This window comes from Mus musculus, chromosome X (assembly GCF_000001635.26).
Source record: "Mus musculus strain C57BL/6J chromosome X, GRCm38.p6 C57BL/6J".
Classification (NCBI taxonomy): Eukaryota; Metazoa; Chordata; class Mammalia; order Rodentia; family Muridae; genus Mus; species Mus musculus.
This window is the reverse complement of record NC_000086.7, coordinates 150,433,536-150,460,381: the sequence shown is the minus strand read 5'-3', so window position 1 is coordinate 150,460,381 and position 26,846 is coordinate 150,433,536. Positions and strand designations below refer to the sequence as shown.

General features: G+C 40.6%; 2 protein-coding genes across 13 annotated transcripts in view; both read left to right on the top strand.

The window, feature by feature from the left end:
• Tmem29 (transmembrane protein 29) overlaps window positions 1-26,846 on the top strand; it is a 97,262-nt gene that overhangs the window by 34,655 nt on the left and 35,761 nt on the right. For 2 of the 12 annotated variants that reach the window (NR_152724.1, NM_001359039.1), the window contains exon 1: window positions 1,232-1,310. The exons of 1 other annotated variant lie outside the window; for it this stretch is intronic. Coding sequence is in view for 4 of the 11 variants with exons in the window: in XM_006528894.3 (XP_006528957.1) it covers window positions 19,648-19,706 (59 nt within the window). In the remaining 7 variants the exon portion in view is untranslated. Of the gene's footprint in view, window positions 1-1,231; window positions 1,421-19,218; window positions 19,403-19,462; window positions 19,707-22,019; window positions 23,231-24,864; window positions 25,013-26,846 lie in introns of those variants that run through there. 9 more of the 12 variants (NR_152725.1, NM_001164683.2, NM_001164684.2 and 6 more) reach the window with 7 other exon arrangements.
• Apex2 (apurinic/apyrimidinic endonuclease 2) overlaps window positions 1-26,846 on the top strand; it is a 161,233-nt gene that overhangs the window by 127,825 nt on the left and 6,562 nt on the right. The window lies entirely within an intron of this gene.

The window sequence follows — 26,846 nt, the reverse complement described above, 5'->3', positions numbered from 1 at the left end:
ACCACCTTCCAAAAGATTTTTTTCTATTATCACCAGGTGTTAGTGTTCAGATACTGAGTGGGGCCAGGAAGGCTAAACCTAGCTCAAGATAAAGCACTTAGCCTCTGAACCTGCACAATTCTAATCTCTCTATAATTCTGAAATTCCAGTGGGCCTATCATTTTCTGCAGACATAAACACAACCACACACAGCGTCTTTTCAGGGATTTTCATCGCAAAACTCTTTGTTTAAATAAAAGAAACTTTGGAGAGGAAAAAAAAGTGCAATGCACCAAGGAGTTGCTAGGCTGGACACAGGGATCTTTGCTGCCTGGATGCTCTATTTGGCTTCTCTTCAATATAGTTAAGAAAGGGGCCTGACCAGAGAACACAGAGACTTAATTCCAGGAAAACAACAAAGGCTGAAATAGCTGGAAGAAAAGTTCTCTAGAGCCCTGACCTCAAGGTTGGCTTCTTAATAAAATCCCATAAGAAAAACACCAGTAAACTACACATCCAAAGCATTCCTGATGCTAAAGTAACTGTCAGTAAGAATTGATTCCCATTCCCAAACTTGGTGCTGCACTGCCTATAATCTCAGCATTCTGGAGGTGGAGCCATGAGGATTAGTTCAAATCTGGCCTTGGTGAAATGCCAAGTTCCGGACCAGCTTCGACTACAGGACACTGTGGCTCAAACACAAGCAAACATACAAACAAAAAAGAAAGAAAGAGCTGGGCAGTGGTGGCGCATGCCTTTAATCCCAGCACTTGGGAGCTAGAGACAGGCGGATTTCTGAGTTCGAGGCCAGCCTGGTCTACAAAGTGAGTTCCAGGACAGCCAGGACTATACAGAGAAACCCTGTCTCGAAAAAACAAAAAACAAAAAAAGGAAAGCAATGTAGATCATTTGTGTTCAAAGTATACCTTCTTTTGGTAAAGGATGTGATCCCCCCCCCCGCCGGTGTTTTAGGGTACAGGTAAAATCATCCAAAAAGGTTTCATGATCAGAGAGGTAAGGGCTGAACGGGAGGCGATCTGGCTCAAGGCTCGAATGGCTAGAACATAAGGAGACCAGGGCTGTGTGGCTGCAAGTCACAAGCTCTGTTCTTTGGCCTAGAACAGGAGCTTTGGAAGTTACTTACCGGTAATGCTTAGGGAAGCTGGCAGCGACCTCACTCGTACCACTGCGCCAACGCGAAAATCAGCCAATCCTAGACCGCAGATTACAGCTTCCTTCCGGTGAGAAGGCGGGACTTCGGCTGATTTTCGCTAGGGTGAGGATGGGCGTTCGGGCTTTCATCGCGGATTCGGATCGCCGTACTCTCTTAGGCAAGTACGAGTGATTTTGGCGGTTTTCTCCATTCCGCTTACCTTCCGGAGTCTTCATTTCTACAACAGTTGACTGAAAAGCGGCAGGAAAATAATTTTGTTCCGTGAGGGTGAGTTTCAATTTCTGTGGCCGCTAGATGGCAATGTTAACCGCGGTATCGGAGTCCTGCCCACTCCACCCCGCCCTTTGTGCTTAAAAAAAAAGTAGTCTTTCTAAATTATGCTTCCTCAATCTGGTTCTCTTTTGCTTTTTTTTTTTTTTTTTGCTTGCCTGTGGATAAAGCCCTTTGCTCTTATAGTAGGCGGTTTAAATTCTGTTGGGCAGCTACTTGTGTTTTGGCTTTTCTAAAAGTCATTCTTTAACTTGTCTTTAGGATTAACATTAGAGGATCTTTATAAACATCCTCGTTCTTTTATTTAACCGTTTGCAGGGGTACTAATGAAAACAATTCTTATCCACATTGCAATCATCCAGACTCAATGCAGTTTACAATACTTGATTTAGGGATTATTTTTTTCTTCCCCATTCCCATGGGTATAATTTAAGCATACAGAAATGAGTATTTGTGTTATTGCTTTAACAATTTAAGAAAAGTGAAATCCCACTGAACCCCCCCTGACAGGTAATGATTAGAAAAAAGACCCTAGGAACTGGAGAGATGGCGAAGCAGTTAAGAGCTAGTACTGCTCCTACAGAGGACCCTTCCTAGGACACACCTTGGCTCTAGACAGTCAGATGCCTCTGGCCTACACCCACATGCACAGACACGTGCATGATTACAAGGTGATAAAAATGAATCTTAAAATGAGAAAAAGACTTGAACTTTTTTTCCAAATGTGACGACATCATCTAATAACTGATTTTCCTCCTTATGCCAATGTCAGGTATCATAAAGGATGATGCCTAAGGAGAGGATCATACTTGCTTTTTCCTCCTTGCTCACCATTATACTTTCTGCTCAGCATCAGAACTGCTATGTGTTCTCAACATTGGTGGTATTTGTTGAACAAATGACCAAGTGCCTGATTTCTTCAGGGTACAATTCTTTATCCATACAACATTACTGGGTCAGATCAGGCCTGGTGGTACAGGCCTGTAATCTAGCTACTGGGAAGATGGGTGGGAAGGGTTGCAGTTCAAGGCCTGCCTGTGCTGTTGAAGGCTGAGTGAGTTGAAGGCCAGCTGGGACTGTTTAATGAAACTCTGTCCATTGACTTTCTTTTGAAAGATGTTTATCTGTATCTATCTTACTGCTTTCTCGAGGGGAGAGTATAACTAAGTATTGACATTCTGATGCATGCACTAAAACTGAAGACTTACTTTTCTCATTTTGAAAATAATAAAAAGAAAAGAAGAGAAAAGAAAAAAAATCAGGAGATCTGGAGATATTGTTTCATTTTAGGCCAAACTTCTACTAGATGAAGGAAAGCATTTTACAAAGCAAGTGTGTGATTAGACAGTGATGGACTAGGGATGTTGGCAAATTTTTGGTAGTCTGGTTGCTCATCTTGATACCCGTGGTTATTGTCTCAGTACCTGTGTACTACCATTTTTGTAAAGGAGAGTGGAAGAAGAACCTGCTTTAGGGGGTGGTGGCCCACATAGGCCAACAGCTTGTGTCCTAGTAATGGCGGGGGGGTGGATGCTTGCTTACTTTTTACTTTTTTTTTTTTTTTTTTTTTTTTTTTTTTTGAGCAGGTTTCCATTATCCCAGAGTAGTTTTGAAGTGGCAATTTAGTCTAGCTAAGGATGACCAGAGTTTCTGGTTCCATATCCCTCAAGTGCTGGGATTACAGGTGTAATGTCAGGGGAATATAAAGAAGGAAAGCATATCAGTGTACATTTTTAAAGATAATTTCTCTATAAAGTGAAAAAAATTTTTATTGTACAGACTTACTGTTTCAACATCGCCATTTATTCACAATGCAATTTTAGAAGTAGATTTGTTAGGTCCAAAGGCCAAACAGTTCATTCACTCTTGAAAGAGTATTCTTTCTATGAGGATTCTTGTTTACCATGCCTTTCCTATGATTTAAAATATCAAATTATTATAAATATTAGAAGCTAATATTTAATATAAACAACACTTATTGCCATATATAATTACATTAAATATTAATTTAATAAATTGCTTTAATGTTAAAGTATTAAATAATATTTATGCTTATATGTAACTAATAAAATTTGACTTAATATTATTTAATTATTAAATATAAATATATTGTTATTGTTATTATTTTGGTACTGAGTATTGACCATGTATATGCTAGTCAAATGCTCTATATCTGACCTACAGAGTCCAGGCCTAATGTTTTTGATTTGTTTGTTTGCTTGTTTGTTTTTCCAGGCAAGGTTTCTCTAGGTGGCCCAGGCTGTCCTTGAACTCAGAGGTCTGCCTGCCTCTGCCTCCTGAGTGCTGAGGCATGTACCAGTACCACCCTGCTCCTAGGTTTGTAAAGGTAGTTAGATTATAATTTTAATAGTTGCAGGTATAGAAATGAGCTACCATCCATCATCTGCATTGCAAATTCTTCTTTTTTTGAAAGTGAATTATAACAATTTATTAACAAGGCAGACAGTTTTTTCACCGCAGTAGGTAAAGTTGACTTAATTTGTTTCACAGCTTTGGGTATTGTCCTTACACACAGAGGCCATCCATACATCTGTGGATTGTTCCACTTTTAAAATATATGCTGCTGAAGTGAGCATTGCATTGCAAGACTTTGACTTTTTTTTTAAAACTTTGCAGTTATATTTATCATTTTCAGATGTATAATTATCTTTTTCTATAACCAGATTTATTGATCTTTTGCCCCAGTGCTGGGATAAAATTTTCTGCTTTGATTGTGCAAGGTGAGTGCCCAGCTGCTGAGCTCTACCCTCAGCACTCACCCCCTGTTTTAGGGACTTAGTCTTGTGTAGAAAGCTGAAGGGATCCCTCTGATTGACTCCACCCCTCCTGTTATTTATTTATTTATTTATTTATTCATTTATATTTTAATGTGCATTGGTGTCTTGCCTGCATGCGTGTCTGTATGAGGGTGTCAGATCTCAGAGTTACAGACAGCTGTGAACTGCCCTGTGTAGGGAATTGAACCTGGGTCCTCTGGAAGAGCAGCTAGTGTTTTTAACTGCTGAGCCACCTCTCCAGCTCCCTGTTGCTTATTTTATCGTTACTCTTCTTTTGAGTTTCTACTAACCCTGCTTAAACTCCCCACTAAAATGCCTTGAAGATCCAAAGAAACAGAAAGAAAAGAAAAAGAAAAAAAAAAAGAGAATCCACAGTATCTTCATAGGAATGCCCACCTTTAAATCCTTCCCCATTCCTCCCACTTCTTCTCTTAGGGGGTGGGGCTCTCCTTGTTATCACCTCACCCTGGCACTTCAAGCTCTGCAAGGTTAGGCACATCTTCTCCCAGAGGCAGCCCAGCTAGAAGACATATTCTATGCACAGGCAACAGCTTTTGGGATAGCCCCAGCTCCAGTTGTTCAGGACCCACATGAAGGCCAAGCTGCACATCTGCTTCATATGTGAGGGAGGCCTAGGTCCAGCCTGTGCATGCTCTTTGGTTGGTGGTTCAGACTCTGAGAGCCCCCTAAGGTGCAGATTAGTTGACTCTTGGTCTTCCTGTGGAGTTCCTTTCCCCTTTGGGGCCCACAATCCTTCCTCCTGTTCCTCCATGAGAGTCTCCAAGCTCCATCCACTGTTTGGCTGTGGGTGTCTACATCTATCTGAGTCAGTTGCTGGGTGGAGCCTCTCAGGACAGTCATGTTAGGCTTCTGTCTGCAAGCATAACAGAGTATCATTAAAAGTATCAAGGATTGGTGCTTGTCCATGGGATGGCTCTCAACTTGGGCTTGTTATTGGTTGGCCATTCCATTGGTTGGGAATCTCTGCCCCCTCCCCTGTGCCTGCATTTCTTGTAGACAGGACAAATTTTAGGTTGAAAGTTTTGTGGGTGTGTTGGTGTCTCTATCGATCCACTGGGGTTCATGCCTGGCTACAGGAGGTAGCCTCTTCAGGTTCCATATCCTCAATGTTGTGAGTCACAGCTAAGGTCACCCCTATTGATTCTTGGGCACCTCCCATATCCCAGGTCTCTGTCTGGACCTGGACATACCCCCTTCCCCCCTGCCCCCCAGTCAGTTTCAGATTTCTATTCATTTTCATGGCCAACTAGGCATCACTCCTGTCCTTCCCTGCACCTGATCCTAACCCCCCATTCCCCTCCCCCTCCCTTCCAGTTCCTTCCTTTCATCTGCCTCTCATGACTCTTTTTATTTAAAGGTTTGTTTATTTATATGAGTAGGCTGTAGCTGCCTTCAGACACACCAGACGAGGGCATCAGATCCCACCACAGATGGCTGTGAGCCACCATGTGGTTGCTGGGAATTGAACTCGGGACCCTTGGAAGAGCAGTCAGTGTTCTCAACTGCTGAGCCATCTCTCCAGCCCCCTCTCATGACTATCTTTATCTTATGAATATTTTATCCATTCTTCAGTTGAGGGACATCTAGGTTGTTTCCGGTTTCTGGCTATTACAAATAAAGCTGCTGTGAACAGAGTCTTTGTGAGATATTAGAACATCTTTTGGGTATATGCCCAGGGTGGTATAGCTGGGTCTTGAGGTAGGACTATTCCCACATTTCTGAGAAACTACCAAATTGATTTCCAAAGTGGTTGTACAAGTTTGCACTCTCACTAGCAATGAAGAAGTGTTTCCCTTGCTCCACATCCTCGCCAGCATGTGCTATTGCTTGAGTTTTTGATCTTAACCATTCTGATGTGTGTAAGATGGAACCTCAGGGTCATTTTGATTTGCATTTCCCTGATGACTAAGGACTTTGAACATTTCTTTAAGTGCTTCTTGGCCGTTCAAGATTCCTCTGTTGAGAATAATTCTCTTAGCTCTGTACCCCATTTTAAAATTGTGTTATTTGGGTAATTGTGTCTTAACTTCTTCATTTCTTTAAAAATTTTGGATATTAGTCCTCTGTCAGATTCAGGGTTGGTAAAGATCCTTTCCCAATCTGTAGGCTGCCGTTTTGTCCTATTGACAGTGTCCTTTGCCTTACATCAGCTTTTCAGTTTCATGAGTTCCCATTTGTCAATTGTTGATCATAGAGCATAAGTCATTGGTTTTCTGTTCAGGAAATTTTCCCCTGTGACAGTGCATTTGCGGCTATTTCCCATTTTTTGTTCTATTAGATTTAGTGTGTCCAGTTTTATGTTGAATTCCTTAATCCACTTGGACTTGAGTTTTGTGCAGGGTGATAAATATGGATCTATTTTCATTCTTCTACTTATAGACATCCAGTTAGACTAGCACCATTTGATGCTTTCTTTTTTTTTTTTTTCCTTGTATGGTTTTGGTTTATTTATCAAAAATCAAGTGTGTGTCCATAGGTCTGTGGGTTTATTTCTGGGTCTTTCATTTGATCCCATTGATCAGCTTGTCTGTTTCTGTACTAATAGCGTGCAATTTTGAATCACAGTTGCTCTGTAGCACAGCTTGAGGTAAGGGGTGGTGATTCCTCCTGAAGTTCTTTTATTGTTCAGGATTGTTTTGGCTATCCTGGGTTTTTGTTTGTCCATATGAGACTAGAATTGCTCTTTCAAGGTCTATAAAAATTGTGTTGGAATTTTGGTGGGGATTGCATTGAATCTATAGATTTGCTTTTGTAAGAGGACCATTTTTAGTATGTTAATCCTACCTATACATGAGCATGGGAGATCTTTCCATCTTCTGATATCTTCTTCAATTTCTTTCTTCAGGGAATTGCAATTCTCGTCTTCCAGATCTTTCACTTGGTTAAAGTTATACCAAGTTATTTTATATTATTCGTGACTATTGCAAAGGGGTTTGTTGCTCTAATTTCTTTCTTGGCCTGTTTATCATTTGTGTAAATGTGGGATACTGATTTCTTTGAGTTAATTTTGTATCCAGCCATTTTGCTGAAGCTGTTTTTTTCTTTATTAAATATTTTCTTTACTTACATTTCAAATGCTATCCCGAAAGTTCCCTATACCCTCCCCCGCCCTGCTCTCCTACCCACCCATTCCCACTTCTTGGCCCTGGCATTCCCCTATACTGGGGCATATAAAGTTTGCAAGACCAAGGGGCCTCTCTTCCCAATGATGGCCGACTAGGCCATCTTCTGCTACATATGCAGCTAGAGACACGAGCTCTGGGGGTACTGGTTAGATCATATTGTCTGCTACATATGCAGCTAGAGACACAAGCTCTGGGGGTACTGGTTAGTTCATATTGTTGTTCCTCCTATAGGGTTGCAGACCCCTTCAGTTCCTTGGGTTCTTTCGCTAGCTCCTCCATTGGGGGCCCTGTGTTCCATCCAATAGATGGCTGTGAGCATCCACTTTTGTATTTGCCAGGCACTGGCATAGCCTCATAAGAGACAGCTATATCAGGGTCCCTTCAGCAAAATCTTGCTGGCATATGTAATAGTGTCTGGGTTTGGTGGCTGATTATGGAATGGATCCTTGGGTGGGGTCTTCTGGATGGTCCATCTTTTCATCTCAGCTCCAAACTTTGTCTCTGTAACTCCTTCCATGGGTGCTTTGTTCCATATTCTAAGGAGGAATGAAGTATCCACACTTTGGTCTTCATTCTTCTTGATTTTCCTGTGTTTTGCAAATTGTATCTTGGGTATTCTAAGTTTCTGGGCTAATATCCACTTATAAGTGAGTGCATATCACGTGAGTTCTTTTGTGATTGGGTTACCTCATTAAGGATGATATTCTCCAGATACATCCCTTTGCCCAAGAATTTAATACATTCATTGTTTTTAATAGCTGAGTAGTACTCCATTGCATAAATATACCACATTTTCTGTATCCATTCCTCTGTTGAGGGACATCTGGGTTCTTTCCAGCTTCTGACTATTATAAATAAGGCTGCTATGAACATAGTGGAGCATGTGTCCTTCTTACCAGTTAGAACATCTTCTGGGTATATGCCTAGGAGAGGTATTGCTGGATCTTCCGGTAGTACTATGTCCAATTTTCTGAGGAACCGCCAGACTGATTTCCAGAGGCTGAAGGTGTTTATAAGTGAATTTTTGAGAGGATGTCCCAATTATATGTTCTTAATAATTTAATATCCTTACTTTTGTCTTTATCTTTCTCTTCTCAGAAGTGTCAGACCTCTCTGAATTTGGTTCACTGTAAGGTGCACAAGTATGCACGTTGTTTTCAGCCCCATGAGAGCAGAGATCGTTACTGTGGAAACAGCCCCTTTTCTCAGAATAGATGGAAGGGCCAAGAGTCACTGGTGGAGAATGGTTTGGGAGGTGATTGAGGGATGGTTTGGCTGTTAATGGGAGAGCTGAGAAGATACACAGAGGTGACTAATGACTTCATTAGTTAGTGTTATTTTGACATTCTCCTTTGAGAACCCGACTTCATTTTTTCCTCAAAATGGAACCCTGACTAAAAGCAAATTAGGGATGAAAGGATTTATTTGGCTTACAATTTGAGGTTAAAGTTTGTTACTGTAAGGAAGTCCAGACAAGAACATAAAGCATCACTTGTACAGTCAAAAGCTGAGAGAGAATAAACATGGATCCTTGCTTGCTTGCTGCAACCCAGGGCCTCTGGCTAGGGAGTGTTGCTGCTCACAGTGGGCTGGGTCTTCCCATATCAGGTAACATTGTCTTGACAGTTTCCTATAGACAGGCTTACAGACCAACATGATCTAAATAATTCCTCTTTGAGAGTTTCTTCCCAGGTGATTGGTTATAGGTTGTGTCAATTTGACAGTTAAAAACTATCCATCACAGTAATATAAACTGAGTTCAAAGTTTTAATTTTCTAATTGTTTGTTGCTAATATATAAAAGTAGTTAAGTATTCTGTATTTGCCTCATGCTATGCGAATTGTTTAACCCACTTATATTTAAAGAAGAATTTTGTATGTCAATAATCATGACGTTTTCAAATAGACACACATTTACTTCTTTGCAAAGATATCATTTAGTTCTAACTATTTAGAATGAGTACATTGGGGCCGTGTACATAACTCAGTAGGAGACTCTGGCCTAGCATGCAAAAGGCCTGGTTTCATCTCAGACACAACAATGAGACTCTGTAGCAGTACAGAGAAAGCTTCTCTAGGGTCATTCTGGCAACCATAAGCTTCTAACTCACATGTTGGTATTTGGAACTTAGTGTTACTGGAGTTGTTAGGATCAGAACCTGGGTCCTGACGGCCATAACAAGCTATGCTTTGTCACCTATTGTTAATAGGCCAATGAAAGAGACAAGTAGTAGTGAAAGGCAGAGAAAAGGTATGTACCTATGTTGGCACACTGGGAAGAGGAACAAACTCCAGTGTTGCCCTTTCCCCCCAAATCCATCTTCATTGTTCTTGCATGAGATGTAGGTTTATAAAGAGGGGACGCGATATGTCTAACCACAGCCCTGGTGCAGATGTGGTCTCACTCATCTTTGGCACAGCATCAGCTTGGGTCCTGTCTCTTACAGGGTGTGTTGTTAGAACCATGGGAAATCCATGCCTGGGAGACAGGCTCCTCTTCTGGCCGGCACCAGGCTCTTCAGTCTTTTCTTTGTCTGAGGATAGGATTCTTGAGGAATGCCCAATTTCTCTGGAGCTGACTATATTCTCATGGCCTTCTTGCTCTAGAGCAGTGGTTCTCAACCTCTGGGTGTTAACCCCTTTGAGGGTCAAATGATCCTTTCACAGAGGCCATCTATGACCATTGGAAAACACAGATATTTATATTACAATTCCTAACAGTAGCAAAATTAGCTATAAAGTAGTAGCAGTGAAAATAATTTTATGGTTGGGGTCACCACATCTCAGGGAATGAATTGCATGAAAGGGTCACAGCTTTAGAAAGTTGAGAATCACTGCCCTAGAGAATTTCCAGCCCCACTTCTATTGTGGAGTTAGCTGGTCTCACTGTCACCCTTAGTGTGCTTTAGCTGAATAAACTTGAAGTAAAAGTGGATTATTAATTTTTCTCATTAGTATTTATGGTCCTTGGCTTGGGCAGGTATGAACAACCCCTCCAAACTAAGATTTTAGAGGACAGAACACAAGGTCTTGAAGACCACTGTCAGAAGATCAGCCATGTGGCTTGTTGTTTTCCTTGTATCCTGAAGTTTGAAGGTTTTGATTCCCAAAAGGCTTTGATTCCTAAAAGTACGTTCTTAGTTATGTGATTTTATAATCTATAAGTCTATCAATTCTATAATATGGCTTTATAGAGAATAAAGAGTTCCTTTGTATCTTTAAAATGGAAACCAAGGGCTGCTAAATTTTAGAATTAGTAGCAGATTTTATACTACTTTATGCTGATCCATGGGTCACTTCCCTTCACCATTACCTTCCTTCTCCTGCAGGTCTGTCTTCACACCAGCTAGCAACTTTTTGCTTTCAAAACAAAGGGTTCTGTAACAAAACAACACAACTTAATATGGCAGTTGTAGTTAAATATAGGGGAAAGTAAGATGTGCTGTTTGGTAAGTGTTTGTCACGAGAATATCAGTAATTTGAAATAGAAGAACTCAAGTCTCTGTAGTTTTTAGTGATGCTGATGCTAGGCAGGAAGAGAAGGAAAAGAACTTTCTGCACCCATAGAGTCTCCAGGCTTCCATTGAGACAGTCCATGGTATGTAATACCAGCTCCCCCTGCAGGCTGATCACTTCAATTTTTCCCTTTTTTAAAAATTTAGGGGAAAACTGGCCTAGAGAAGGACATACAGATGGGACAGAAAGGAAATTGGGTCTAAAACTTGCCTTTTAGAAAACCATATCTGCCTATGATAGTGTTTAAAATGAAAGCTTGCTCTGGTATAGTGTATATGATTTCTTTTTCAGTTATGTGGAAATAAACCTAAATAATTTTAAAAGCTTATAGTTTTCTTGTCTTTGTCTAAGGACTCCGATACATTCAGGACACCTGTTATTACTGACTGTGACAGAAAGACAGTCTTTCCTGCTGCCTGGGGTATGACAAAGGGCAGATATACCAACCAGAAGCCAGAAGGTTCTTGACTAGGAGGGTCCAGTGGCCTTCTGCTCTGTGTCCTTGGCTCTATGTTGGCTAGTTAGGGTTAGTATTGAAAGATTCTGAGTCTCCTCCTGAAGAATGCATTCCAAGGCTGGCTTGAGTGGGAGGCCTGTCCAAAGGACTGGTATATGATGGTGGGTGGGTCAGCTGTTCCTGAAGATCAGCAGTCTCATCCATCAGCCTACCAGCAACTGCACATTGGGAAGGTATGTCTTGGTGAGCCCCGAGAAAGAGAGTTGAAGGGACCTCACTAGCTATTTCTGCATAGGCTCAAGGCCTGCTAATTCTTGGATAGGAACAGCTGAGTTCTGATGAGGTGAATCAGAAATTTCCTGGTTCCAAGGGCCACAGCAGGGGAAGTTTATATATGGTGAGGATCATTTTCTGGGTCCACTTGGCATAATTTAAACACATTTTGTAAAGGTTTTGGCCAATCAACCATTTTCTTGGGCATGTCATTTCCATAAGCCATTCTTCTGATTTATGTGGGTCGGTTTCTGTGATCATTAGGTAGTAATATTGCCCTAGGATGTGACCCCATGCATCGCTTCACCCACCCTTTGTGTTTGAAAAAAAGGAGGGGTTGAAGTTTTTGCCTGCTGGGATGATGCCATTGATTGCTGCATTCTAGAGGTTCCTGCCTTATAATTCAGGGTCTGTGGACTTAGAATGTTTTACTTTTTAAATTGCTATTTCTCCTTAGGGTATTCTAGGCATTAGGTTTCTTCTCCTGAAAGGCCTGGTCATTGTGTTTCCCTTACTTGTCCTGGGGCATGTGGATGTTCTTGCAATAAAGACTCAGTTTCCTCTCAGTCTAGAGACTTCTGTAAAGTGTAATGAGAACTACAGTCTCATTGCCCTGTGCTTATCATTATTTATATTTTATGGTAATTGGCTTGTAGGTTAGATACCCATATCTATCTGCCTTGATGCTTTTAACAACTTTTTACAAACACACATCAGCTCAATAACCACAGCTGTCATCTTAAAGAAGATAAGAGATAGTGTATTCTGGAGCTATTTTGACTGACCATAGCCTGCAAGACAGATTTAGGCTACTCCAAATGCCATGTTCTAATGTGGAAGCAGTTTCATGAAGTTTTACAGTTTTAGAAAGTAAAGTGAGTTTAAGATACATTGGAGGATACATCAAAAGACTAGGTATGCTGTCTGAGCTTTTGCATTGGTGGAAGCTAGTGATCTAAATTAACAGATTCCAAAGGTTACTATTAGTCACAAGATGTTCCAGTATAGAGGTGGGTAAGGAATGGCTATTCTTTTGTAGATCTAGAACTAGCTCAAGGAAAGTTAATTAAACTCTGGACCTGCAGCATGTCTATCCCCACAGTTCTCTGCAGTTCCTTTCAGTCAATGAGTATATAGACACAGCTTCTTTACACACACACACACACACACACACACACGTTTATCACAGTAAACCTCATTTACATGTTGTGAGCTAGAGACTCAGTAGAGAAACCACCAACATGGCTACTCCATAGTTGGAGGAAGATTTTTATTTTTTATTATAGATTAAGGGCGAGGGAGAGAGAAAGAGGAGCAGAGCGGAAGAGTTTTATTATAGATCAGAGAGGGAAGGAAAGGAATTGAACTTAGGCCCTCTGCAAGAACATTACTTTTTCTTAACTTCTGAGCAGTCATGCCAGCTTTAAAAATTGTTTACAAATAGAAAGTATTTCATAGTGCTCTATAGTGTTTGAACAGTTTTCTAACCATGGCTTTTCTTTCTATGTAACACTTTGTTCTGAGCTTTGAATATGTTACTATAATTAAGATAAATCTTTTGTGGCTGGAGAGATGGCTCAGTGTTTAAAAGCACTTGTTGGTTTTGTAAGAGGGCACAGGTTCAAGTTCTAGCACCCACTTGGTGGCCCACAACGATCCATAACTCTCATTTTCAGGGGTTTCAATTCCCTTGCCTCTTTTGACCTCCATGGGCACCAGACAGGCACATGGTACATAGACATACTTTCAGGCAAAACGTTCATACATATACAAATGAATCTTCATAAGTTTAAAAGTCAACTTCTTCACCTGGGTATTTAGCAACAAGAAAGCATCTTGCAAAGCATGTTCACTGTAGAGTGTAAGAGATCAGGGACATGGGTGAATACTCCTGTTTTTCTTGCAGTGTCTGGAGACTCTTGAATATTGGCTCCAGATCTGCATGGCATCTTTCCCATTCATCATTAGATGGTATTAGTACCTGCTTCAGGAAGTAATGGCTTTCATGATAGCTCAACAGGCTGTAAGCTTGTGTTTTGCCAGTGTTACATGTCATGTTATTAGTATTTCTCATATTTCTGAAAATGTGGAGTAGACCTTTTTAAAAAATATATTGACACTATGATAAAATGTACCTTAAAAAGAAAAAAGATAGAGTCTCATGTAGCCCAAGCTAGCTATAGCTGAGAATGATCTGGTCTTCGGTTTCCACCTCTTAGATGCTGGGTTAACAGCTATGAATGTCCATACTCAGTTTATATGTGGCTTTGAATCAAGCCTCGGGCTTTGTGTATGTCAGGCAAGTATCCTACCAACTGAGCTAAATGACCTTCAGCCACAAATATATTCTTTAAATGTCGTAGCTCATGTACGATGTATTTGTTAAGCTTCTCATTTTTGTTTTCTAATAGAAAAAGAGCAGTGCCATTTGGAGGAATCCATGAAAGAAATGTGAATCACATTTATACATTTCTCAAAGATATCCTCTCTATAAAATGAAGAGTATTTTCACTATAATGAATTGTTTGTACATTTCTTGAAGCAGACTTACTGTATTATGAACATAGACTCGGGGGCTGGAGAGATGGCTTAGCAGTTAAGAGCACTGACTGCTCTTCCAGAGATCCTGAGTTCAATTCCCAGTAACCACATGGTGGCTCACAACCAACTGTAATAGGATCTGATGCCCTCTTCTGGTATGTCTGATGACAGCTACAGTGTACTCATATAAAAAAATGTACTCATAAAAAAGTATTAAAAGAACATATACTCTGTATACCTTGGTTATATACTGAAGGAAATACCCATTATATCTTGTATTTTTATAGCCTCACTATCATTTATTGACTTTAAAATATAGTCTTAGATAATAGCTATAGGTATAGAAATGAACCCAGGTGTCACAAACATTGTAACTATTATTATTGAGTTTTGCTCTTTAATTGTGCTTCTGATTTAAGGATGAATAGAAATTTTCATTTTTCTATAGCTAAGTCTATGACAGTTTCTGCTGCTCATGAAACCCAGTTCATGGAGAATGTTAAATAAGCACCATACCATCAAGAAAAGCCCATAATGCTGTGTCTTTTTTTCAAGGCTTCATGCTAAAAAAAATGTCCTCTCTGAGCTGGAGAGATGGCTCAGTAGTTAAGAGCACTGACTGCTCTTCCAGAGGCCCTGAGTTTAATTCCCAGCAACCACATTACATATGGCTCACAACCATCTGTAATGGGATCTGATGTCCTCTTCTGGTGTGTCTGAAGATAGCTACAGTGTATTCATATACATAATAGATAATTCTTTTTTTTAAAAAATGTCTTCCCAGTCTACCTTTTCTGTCACTGGATTTTACCCTATTTTCCTGTTTCCGGGTGTCCTGGTAAAGTTTCCCTGGATTACCTAGGGAGATACTAAACAAAACTCATATCTGTGATTTCTCTCAAACTCCCAGATATTTTCCTAGACTTGCTACCTGTGATGGCGAATACTTCTAGGACTCTTAAAATGATTATTATTTATGCATATATGTGTATGCCTGAATGTCTGTGCATCATGTACATGCATTTCCCCTAGGAGTAGTCAGAAGAGGGTATTGGATCTCTTAGGACTGGAGTTACAGGCAGTTGTAGGGCTAGGGCATTTGATGTGGGTGCGGGGTATTGAAACTGTCCTCAGAAAAAGCAGCCAGTACTTTTAACCACCGAGCTATCTCTCTAGCCTTGAAGTTTTTTTTTTTTCCTTGTGTTTTGTTTTTATAAGACAGCATTTTTGGGGGTGGGGGGCTGGAGAGATGTCTCACCAGTTAAGAGCACTGACTGCTCTTCCAGAGGTCCTGAGTTTAATCCCCAGCAACCACTTGGTGGCTCACAACCATCCATAATGAGATATGATGCCCTCTTCTGGTATATCTGAAGACAGCTACAGTGTACTTAAATGTAATAAATAAATAAATCTTAAAAAAAAAAAAAGAAGACAGGATTTCTTTTTATAGGCTTGGCTGTCCTGGAACTAGTTCTATAGACCAGGCTGGCCTCAAACTCACAGAAATCTCCCTGCCTCTGCCTCCTGAGTGCTTTGATTAAAGGCATGTACTACCATTCCTAAAACAAAAGGGGACAACCTTGACTTAGAACCAGCAATTAAGAAGGACATGCCTCTAAGGGGCAGTGTAAGGTTACAACTACCATTAGGTCCTGGTCTGCCATTATGTGCCCTCTGCTCTCATCAGGAAAAGCACAATTCTGCCAGGTGGGCAAGATGAACCCAGCTAACAACTATTCAAAACAGACAAACAAACAAACAAACAAACAAAAAACAATTTTTGGCCAGATCCTCTGAGCATTAGCCAGAGCTGGACAAGTGCCATAAAGAGCTTTTTCTTCATTAATCTCTTAATTATGAAGTATATAGAGTGATTTCCCACTGGGAAGACATTATTTCTATTACCCTACAGCAAATATTGTTAATAAATCCTTATCCACATTTGAGATGATAATTCTCATGTTGATATGTTTCTGGGAGTTGATGGGTTATAGCAGCCTGATTCTGGCAGTCCTAAGATAGGCTCGGCCATCCATCTATCATCAATAAGCCCATGAGAGACACAGGTTGTAACAGTGAAGATTTCAGTGTGGTCACATTGGAAAGAGGAACAAATAAAGAGGTCTAGCCATCCCAATTTTGGAGGTCCTGACATCTGGTTTAGGATTCAGTAGAGGGCAAGACTTTTGTATGACAAAGCAGTCCTAGACAAGATGTGATCTTACCCATCACTGACAAATCCCTGTCAGGTCTGCAAGGTCAGCCATATAAACTGTCAACAGAGTGTAAAATCTCTTTCCAGGAGACAAGTTCCCTCTCTGCTAGCACCTGGGCTTAGCCTTTTCCTTCCCAGAGTGAAACTCTTGGGGTAAATTCCTATTTCTTAGGGTCCATTGTCTCAATATCTGATAACCCAAGGCAGGGGTACAAGTGTTTCTTTTTAGAATATCTTGGCACCTGCTGAGACTGTTTGAGATACATTTTGCAAAATTCTTTTGAGAACATACATCAAGAGTCTATTACTGTACCCCAAGATTATTGTTACCCTTTTAAATGTTACTAAATTAAGACAGGTATAAATTACATCAAAGGTTTACATTTTCATACATTTTAGACCTATACATCTGTTTTCACATGCTTTTTTATATAAAGGATGTACGTACAAGATATATAAGATACTGTTGAAATGAATATTTTGTGATCAGGACTATAAGTTCAGTGTTAGAGCATTTGCTTAGCACTACAAAGCTCCGAGTTCAAAAAGTAATGACAAAAAGGGAAATTATCCTCATAAGTAAATATTTAAAAGGTGGTGCAAACAGCTCTCAGAAACTAAAAGACACAGGTTTTGGAACCTGGGACTGCTCTCAATAGAATCATAGACTCCATTTCCTGCCCTAGATAAACTACAGTCTTGCCTCCTTATTATCTTTGTGCATATCAGTTGAAGAGGCAATTTACGTTTGAGTGACAGTCAGGCTTGGTGGGACACACCTGTAATCCTACATTTAGGAGGAAGAGACAGGATCCAGAATTCAAGGTAGCCTCAGTTATGTATCTTGTTGGAGGTCAGCATGGACTACTTGAGATTCTGTTTCACAAAGAAAATCCTGACTTTGAGTCACTTGTTTATTTTTTACATTTGATACCTTGCCTTGGATACATTTGAACAATCCCCTCACACTAAGATTACAGACAAGGACAGAGCTCATATACTTTCCTTCTGGGAAACAGCAAGTTCTGTTCCTAAGTAATCTGATATTTCCTTATGTAAGAATGACAATATCTTCGGCCATCACTGGGAAGAGAGGCCCCTTGGTCTTGCAAACTTTATATGCCCCAGTACAGGGGAACACTAGGGCCAAGAAGTGGGAGTGGGTGGGTAGGGAAGCAGGGCAGGGGTGGGGGGTGGGTGGGGGAGGGTTTAGGGGACTTTTGGGATAGCATTTGAAATGTAAATGAAGAAAATACCTAATTAAAAAAAAGGAATGACAATATCTTAAGGAGATGCTAAACATTTGCTCCCTTTGCCTAATGGTTGAACCATGAACCTCAAGGAATTGGAATCTTCCCGGGAATCTCATTCTGGGGGATGTAAAATACTAAAGTTCAGTGCCAGCCAGAGAGAGAACCAACTCTTGAACAGAGTTTCCACAGTTCTGATGACTTGTCAGACTACCTTGTAAGAGCCTAAATTATGATGGTTGGGACCACACCATAACCAGGATAGCTTAGTTATGCATACTTTTCGCCCTCTATTTAAACCTAAATGTCACTTCTATGCCCTGGAAGATGGTCTTCGGGGCAGACCACTGGAGTTCTGTGCTCCTTTGCCCTCTGTGGCTGCTTTAACAAAGTCTTTCCACTTTTTACTGTTACTTTTTAAAATTAGCTTATTGAGGATACGTGGTCTGCCAGGGCCTGTGCTACCTTATGACTTTAGAAGTAAGTAAAGGTTTCCCATGTACCTTAAATCAAAAAGGGTGCTGTAACAAAACAGCATAGCCTACATTGCCATTAGGAACTTCATACTGGATAAAGCATGATGAGCTTACTATTTGAAAAAAAAAAACCCACAAAAAAACCTCACCTGAAATGGAAAGACTTAAATATCTATGGAGTTTAGTAGTTTTCAGTTCTGTACCTGTCTATGTACCTCCATACTGTCTAGGTAGGACACAGTATAGCACTTAAAAAAAAAAAAACCTTTAAGAGTGAAAAATCTTTCTTTAGATACTCTCTTAATTTGAAGGCATATCAGTGTTGTAGCCCTAAGCTTACAGGTTACTTTTTGATGGCTGGTACTCTTCAGTATGGTAGAGTTTACTTCTTCTTGTAATATCCGAATTCTCAAATTATTTTTCTTCCTGTCTTGGATAGTGAGTAGAAAGAAAAGCTATAGGCATCATGTAGACCAATGGATTTTAAAATCTAAGTGAAAGAAACTGGTGGTATAGTGGGGGAGTGTGGTGTATGGAGGGAGCATTAGTAGAAGCAGGGCCTTTCTTATCACCTCCTTGCCTCGAAATAAAGGGATTGTACTTCAGTGTAGCTAAGCTGTAAGGGAAGTTCTCTTACACTCTGGCCCAAGCCCTGCCTTGGATCCCAGGAGACCCTAGGAAAAGTAAAGAACTGTTTGTGTGTGTCTTTTTTTTTTTTTTTTAATGGCAAACCTGTCATTAAAAAGGTAGCATACAGTTCCATTATAAAATGGAACCTTTTTTTGGTACAAAATATGATTTTTTTCGCTTATGTTAGGATAGAGCTAAAACAATTCAGATGGCTGGGAGCTTGCCTCACAGGGAGCTGGGATACAGGGAGGGGGCCTATCCATTATTGAACCTATAGGCACGCTCTTCCCTGCTGCTCAGGTGTGACCGCGGGTGGGGAAAGCCCCAAAGGATGGGAGGTTTCAGTGGCAGCTTGCTTGGTGTCATGGACACTGCTGTGGGTAGCTAGATTCAGGTAAGTGAGGGCCGAGAGGATAGTGAGTGCGTCAGAAGTGGGTTCGAGGCTGGGGTGAGTGGGAGGAGCATGTCCTTGTTATGCGTCTTGAGCGTGAGACGCAGGGGGCTGTCGGGAACAGGTTCTGGACATCACCAACCGCGTCTCTTAGGCAACAGGCAACTACAGCATTGGAAGGAAAGTGCAGAAGATTCCAGCCAGACTGGCAACAACCTCCCCAGCATATGCGTGCAGACTCTGAACCAGCCAATCCTTACCTAAGAAGAGTTCATCATTCCAATGTGGTAGGGACTTCCTGTTGCTGTTGCCATGGTTTCGCGGGCGGGACTTAAAAGAGGCTTCCTTTGTTTGAATGGCTCTCCAGTCCCTTTGCTCAGGTTTGAGTGCGGTGTGTGTTGTTCATTCCACCTGTCTTTCCCAGCCTTCATCTTATGGGCTGTGGGCAGAAAAGCAGCGGAAAAGATGGATGATCCTCCGAAGATGGACGATCCTCCGATGTGGGTGCCTGTCTGTTTTTTTAAAGTCTTAGATGGCAGTATTGTGCCATACAGACCCTTCTCTTCTGCCCTATGTGTTTGAAAAAATACTGTGAGTCTTTTTAAACTAAAGAGGCTTTTTCCCCCCTTTCCTTCTTCCCTTCTCTCCTTACCCTTTCACCCCCCTCCCCTTCCCTTTCCCCAGTAAGATTTCTGCCTGTCTGGAACTGGCAATTGAGTTAATAAATTCTAGAGTTTGCCTTGTTGATATTCACAGCCTTAGAACAAATCCCTTTATTTTTCAAGTTGGCTTTACTGTTGTGAGGCAGCCTAGACGCTACAGCTACTTGTATTTTAGCTTCTCTGAAAAGCCTTATTATTCTACCCCCTGCTTTCCCTGGGGTTTATCGACCTTTATCAATGTGTTCTTTCAGTATAGACTTTGTTGCACTTCCGTCTGGATATTTCTGTAAAGTGTTAATGAAAACAGTTTTTTCCTACAGTCCCCAAACCCAGTGGTCACCATTAATTGCACTTTTATGGTAATTGCCTCGGAGGTTTTTCTAATCCATACGGGTCTTTTAAACATACTGGGATGCATATTTATACCTTTGCTTTATCATCTTAAAAACTTATGCAGAAAATAAGACAGAATTCCATTGACATGTGTAATTGCTGAGTCACATTGTCACCTGAACATTTTCTTCAGTGTGACAAAATTATTTAATAACTGATATGAAAAATACAAACAACCCACAGCCCCCATCTCAATATCAAATATTATAAATGTATTGTTGCTAAGGACAAGATCTGTATTAGTTTGTTTCTTTTTTACTCACCATCGATTTTTAAGCACATAAAGTAGCTAGCAGTATGTTCTGAGTAGATATGTTGTATATATGAATTAGTGGTTGATTTCGGCAGGGCAATTTTGTTTGCAAATACAATGTGACATTTCATAATATCCTGTAGTGCTTAAACAGTTTTCTATATACCTTCTCTTTCCATTTAAACTATGTAATAAGTATCTTACTGGACTTTGAAACCATCTTTGTTTCCAGGTTTACATTCCTTCCCAGAGTCTTTGTTCTTATATTTAGGACAAAAATGTATTCTACATAAGAGTGTATAATGTAGAATGTGATTCCACATCTGTGTGCCGGAGTTGCCACAAATATGAAGGATGATGCTTTTAATATGTGCTTCAGTGTTGATAGCCTGTATAAATAGTGCAACAGGTCCTTAGTGTGAGGCCTCACTACTAGATGTCACCTTATTGCTATCTCTATTATTTGTCTTGACATGCGTAGTGGGGAAAGATTTTTAAATCAGCATTTTATTTATTTATTATGTATTTATTTACTTGAATCTGGGTATGATACAAATCTCCTTAGATGTAACCTCTTGAAGTTCTCATTCCTACCTTTCAGTAGGAAAAGCACTATATAATTTTGAGTGAACGGAGTCAAGGAGGAAAATCATAATATTTTAATATTTTCATAGTCTTATATTTCTAGAAGCAGTTATTGGCTTCACAAGTCCAAACTTTTTATATTAATTAAATTTGCTTTGACAATATTATAAATAAGTCAACCCTTTTTATTTTATGAGTACATTTTGCATGAAAGTTAATTCCTATTATATGTGAACTTTGGTTTTTTGTGCCCTCGCCATCATGTATAAATTTTGAAAAATTGATTTAATGTTGCAGATGTAGAAATTAACCCCACAGTGACACATACATTATAAATGTTTTCCTTTTAAATTATGGTTGTAGTTTCCAGATATATAATTATTATTACTACCCTCCCCCCTACTTCTCTGCTGGGGGTAGAACTTGGAGCTTGAAGCACTCAGGTATATGCACTGCCACTGAGCTACTGCTGCCTCCCTCCTAGCATTGAAGCCTATGCGCCACCAGTTTATTCCTCTGTGCAGAGCTGACAGTCCCATCTAGTTCTCCTTCCCCTGTCGCTCAGTTTTAGCTTCCTCCTTTCATTTTTCCACTATTGTAAGGTAGTCTGCATCAAAATGCTTTGAAAACCCCAAATAAAAATTCAAAGTGACTACATGTTTAAATAGTTCCCTAACTATAAGTTGTTAAACTCACTCACTACCCTCTGGGATGCCAATATATGTCTGTTCCCCATATCCCTTGTGGCAATTTAGCACAATTACATGCTTTTATACTTTCACTAGTAGGACACATTCTGATTCATCAAAGCTGCCCATACACACACATAAATTTAACCTTCACCCATGAGGGCAGAGCTGGTAGTTGTGGAAGCAGTTATCTTCTTCCTTCTGTAGCTGAGGGGGTGGGTAAGCAGTGATGATGTTATCAAAGGAAGAGATGAATACAAGGTGTGGCTGGGAGTGGTAGCTCCATTAACAATAATAACTTCTACCATTTCCACCTTAAAAGGAATGTCAGCACTGAGAGAAGACCCACAGGAACTCTACTTGCTTTCTCTGTCATCTGCCAGTTTTACTTCATTGTCCCCATGGAGAAGGCTGACTGCTTCTTTGATCCTGTCCAGTAGGTCTGGGAGTTTACACAACCTACTGAAGAAATGTTTTTCACATATTCACTATTAATTTATCATTAATCCCATGTGATGAAATGGCAGTATCTTTTGTTTGCTCATTTTGTTGGTTATTTTTGAAATAGTGTATGCTTGTGGGGTTCAGTCTGTTTCTAGTCTGCTGCTTCAGCCTCCCATGTTCTGGGATCAGAGAAGTGTGTCACCACCCTGACTTTCTAATTCATTTCTGTTGTAGTCACTTTGGAATATATGGAAGAGAATAAATGAAAAAGTGTAATCCTTTCTTAATGTGTTTTGCATATCGCATTCATTTTTCCATAATTGTGGTAATATACTGCTCAATATTAGATTATGAAATATTTTTTCCTATTAGGTAATTAGCATATTTTCTTTTTGTTTCTCTTTTTTGAGACAGGGTATCTCTGTATAGCCTTGGCTATCCTGGAACTCACTCTATAGATTCAGAACTCAGAGCTTTGAACTCAGAGATCTGCCTACCTCTGCCTCCTGAGTGATGGGATTAAATGCATATGCCACCCCAGTCTACCATCTATATTTTCTTAAAATTCAAATTTCCCAAGTCTATCATATCTTGTCCTATAACATGATTAACAGTTCTTTTATTGTTTCTGACAAAGAAAAAATAATGCTATGACAAACATTGTTAGGACATCAGTGTCCTCATTTTAAACAGTGTGCCTTCTGTGGCTTTCTGCCAATTGGACAGATAACTCCAAAACTCCTTTGACGTAAAACCTTGCACCATTGTGTACTGAGATTACTGTTAACCTTCAAAATGTTACTGTGTTGAGATTTGAATTTGTTGTCTTTGTTTTAAAAAATATTTTTTAAGTTATTTATGACTTAGTACCTTTTCATACATTTAAGCCCTGTACATTGTTATCTACTTTGTGAAAATGAATTTTTAAGACTTTATGTGTGATATTAATTTTAAAAGGAATATATTACGGCTGTAAGTGGCTTTGTTCTTGCACAGTACAATTAAATCTGTGGGCTGAGCATCCAGTTATGCCAAAAAGGGGCAGGGGACAAACAACAAACAATGAATAAATGAACAGTAAAACAACCCAAACATTTCTCTAGGACCCTTCTGTCAGCCATGCACTTCAGATATTTCCATGTGCAAATTTATAATCTGAAAAAGATCAAAGTTGCATACTTGACTCCCTGCCCTATGTAAACTGCCACCATGGTTCAGTTCGGTTATTGGCCTATCTCAGGGTTCTCCTTGGTGTCTCTCAGTTGAAGAAACAGGTTAATATGAATCCCCCTCTCCCCATATTTCACGTCACACTTCCTTGAGATGGATATTTCTGAACAATCTTACCACACTAAGACTTTAGGGAATAGAACACATAGTCTCCTTCTTGGGACTCGCTGGTCATGTTATAACACAGGTCCCACTCCTGACCATGTGTTCTGGTGTTTTATTACATCAGGAAGCTTGTGAGCTTTGATTCTTAGAAGCATATATACTCAGTCTTTGCCACATAAGACCACCAGCTCTGGAAGTACACCGTTAGGGAGGGCAAAATTTTCCTTACATCTTCAAAATGGCAGACAGAGAATTCTGCTACAACATTCTATAATCTATGATGCCAGATAATTGAATTTAGGGAAAAAAAATCTTGTGCTGTTTGGAAAAGATAAGATACACACAATCACATGAAGGAACAGGACCCAACTCTTTAGAGATTTGGTTTTCAGTGATAAATGAAGATACGATGTAGGGAGTCCAAGAAGGTTGCAAAGATATGCTACCTTGAAAAAAGATGATTTAGTTTTCATATTTCTTGGTTAAGTTTATGCCTAGTTAGCAGCTTACCAGTATTACAGACTAAGTTAGCATAGTGGTTACTTCTGGGTATACATAGAGGCACTCCTAGGGATGGTTAAGTTTACTCTCTTTCTTTCTTTTGTCCATTGTCTTTTCTGTTTGGGACACGGGGAAGAAAACTTAGAGAGATTGTGATCCCAGTAAATTTCAAACCTTTTAAGTGCAAGAAACTTTTTTTGGGGAAGGGATATCTGATGGGATGTATATGAAAGGGGTTCTTCTCTTACACTGTCCTACCTAGTTGGTGCTACCCTCCTGTTCTTAAAGTTGAAGAAACAGCCAGAAAACAAAAGGAGTTTTGTTTGTTGGGTTATTGTTTTTCAGGAAAATAGGAGTGGTGATGGAGCTTGGACTGGAAGGGGTGGTCTCTTGGGCCTGGGTCAAGGTCTACCCTTCATGGGGCCTCATTTGCTCACAGTACTGTTTAAGACCCCCTTAAGTAAATATTTGGGTACTTTGGTATTTTTTTTCCACCCTCGATTTCTTTGAGGTTTGAGTTAAAATTTTAAGAAAGCTTTATTATTTTTTTTTATACTTGTCCAGAAGCAGAGATGTAAGTAGAGGTACTTGGCCGGTACTAGACAGTAGCATGCTCGGGGCATGACTACCAGTAGAAGATTTTGGAGGGGAATAAGGTCCCCAGGAGGAAAGGTTCCATTGGCTGCCTGCATTGTGTCCTAGGCCATGAGGTGGGCATTTAGGGTTGGAGGGGATGAAGGCTACAGGGAAGATAGTAAGCGCAGCCACGTGAGAGTAACTATCAGAGGCTGGGAGGAGTGGGAGGAGTATGTCTAAGGACTGGCACACCCCTCTCACGTGGCCTCCTGTAGTAGGTCCTACTTATCAGTAGTCCCATTCTGCCTCAGCGATTGCATCCCTTGGCCAGCAAAGAACTACAGCATTTGAAGGAAAGGCCTGCTTCAGGAGGGAGACTGGCAAGGCCTCTCAGGACTCCTGTGACGGGCTTGGAATTCGCCAGTACTATACTACAAGGAGCGACATATTTCAGATGTGGTAGGGACTTTCTTATGCTGTTGTTAATGGTTCTGTGAGTGGAACTAAGGGAGGCTTCTGTTATTGGTGTAGACCACTTAGCTTCATGGGCAGCTGTGAGTTCCCGGTATGGTCTTTCCGGTCAGTCTTCTCAGTTGGCTTTTTCATCTTTATTTAATTGGCTGGCAGCAGAAATTCTCAGAAAAGATGGACTTTTCTGATGTCAATGCTTATTATACACTTCTCTAATCCTTAGATGGCGGTATTTCCTGAGGCAGTGTGCCTCTCTGCACCTTCCCTTTGCGAGTGGTAAAAACAAAAATCCTTACTGTAGAGCCTCTTTCTATTATGGGAGCTTTTTAAAAAAGTTACTGTCTTGGAGCTGGAGATTAAGGTTCCAACTTCAAGATTGCCTCCAAACAACTCCCTGTATCTTGAACAAAGCCCTGTTCTTTCCCAAGTTGCCCTTGTTTTAGTGGTACAGCCAAGGAATTCATTCTTTTTTCCTTCTGGCCTTGGAATTTATGCACCTTTGCAAATAGATTTTATTATACTGTATTCTAGACATTTCTGAGAGTATTTATGAAAACATTTTTTTTAATTAATTTTACTTTTTACTTATTTACTTTATATTCCACTCACTGCCTCTCTCCCTGTCATGCCCTACCACAGTCCTTTCCCCTTCCCCTCTTCTTTTTTGAGCAAGTACACCCCCCCAGTAGCTCCCCTCCCCAAGTCTTTGCAAGACTAGGTTCTTCCTCTCCCACTGAGTCCAGCTAGAAGACATATCCTACATACAGGCAACAGCTTTTGGGATAGCCCCAGTTGTTCAGGACCCACATGAAGGCCAAGCTGCACATCTGCTACATGTGTGCGGGGAGGCCTAGGTCCAGCCTGTGCGTGCTCTTTGGTTGGTGGTTCAGACTCTGAGAGCCCCCAAGGGTGCAGATTAGTTGACTCTTGGTCTTCCTGTGGAGTTCCTTTCCCCTTTGGGGCCCACAATCCTTCCTCCTGTTCCTCCATGAGAGTCTCCAAGCTCTGTTTGGCTGTGGCTGTGGGTATCTACATCTATCTGAGTCAGTTGCTGGGTGGAGCCTCTCAGGACAGCCATGTTAGGCTTCTGTCTACAAGCATAACAGAGTATCATTAATAGTATCAAGGATTGGTGCTTGCCCATGGGATGGCTCTCAACTTGGGCTTGTTATTGGTTGGCCATTCCTTCAGTCTCTGCTCCCTCCCCTGTGCCTGCATTTCTTGTAGACAGGACAAATTTTAGGTTGAAAGTTTTGTGGGTGTGTTGGTGTCTCAATCGATCCACTGGGGTTCATGCCTGGCTACAGGAGGTAACCTCTTCAGGTTCCATATCCTCAATGTTGTGAGTCACAGCTAAGGTCACCCCTATTGATTCTTGGGCAACTCCCATATCCCAGGTCTCTGTCTGGACCTGGACATACCCCCTTCCCCCCTGCCCCTCTGTCAGTTTCAGATTCCATTCATTTTCATGGCCATCTAGCCATCACTCCTGTCCTTCCCCGTACCTGATCCTGATCCCCCCTTTCCTCCCCCTCCTTTCCAGTTCCTTCCCTCCATCTGCTTCTTACAAATATTTTATTCCCCCTTCTAAGTGAGATTCAAGCATCCTCACTTGGACCTTCCTTCTTGTATAGTTTCTTTGGGTCTGTGGAGTATAACATGGTAGCTGTATGTTATAGCTAACATCCACTTATAAGTGAGTACATACCATGCATGTCCTTTTGGGACTGGGTTACCTCACTTAGGATGATATTCTCAAGTTCCATCCATTTGCTGCAAACTTCATGATGTTTTGGTTTTTGATACCTGAACAATAACCCAT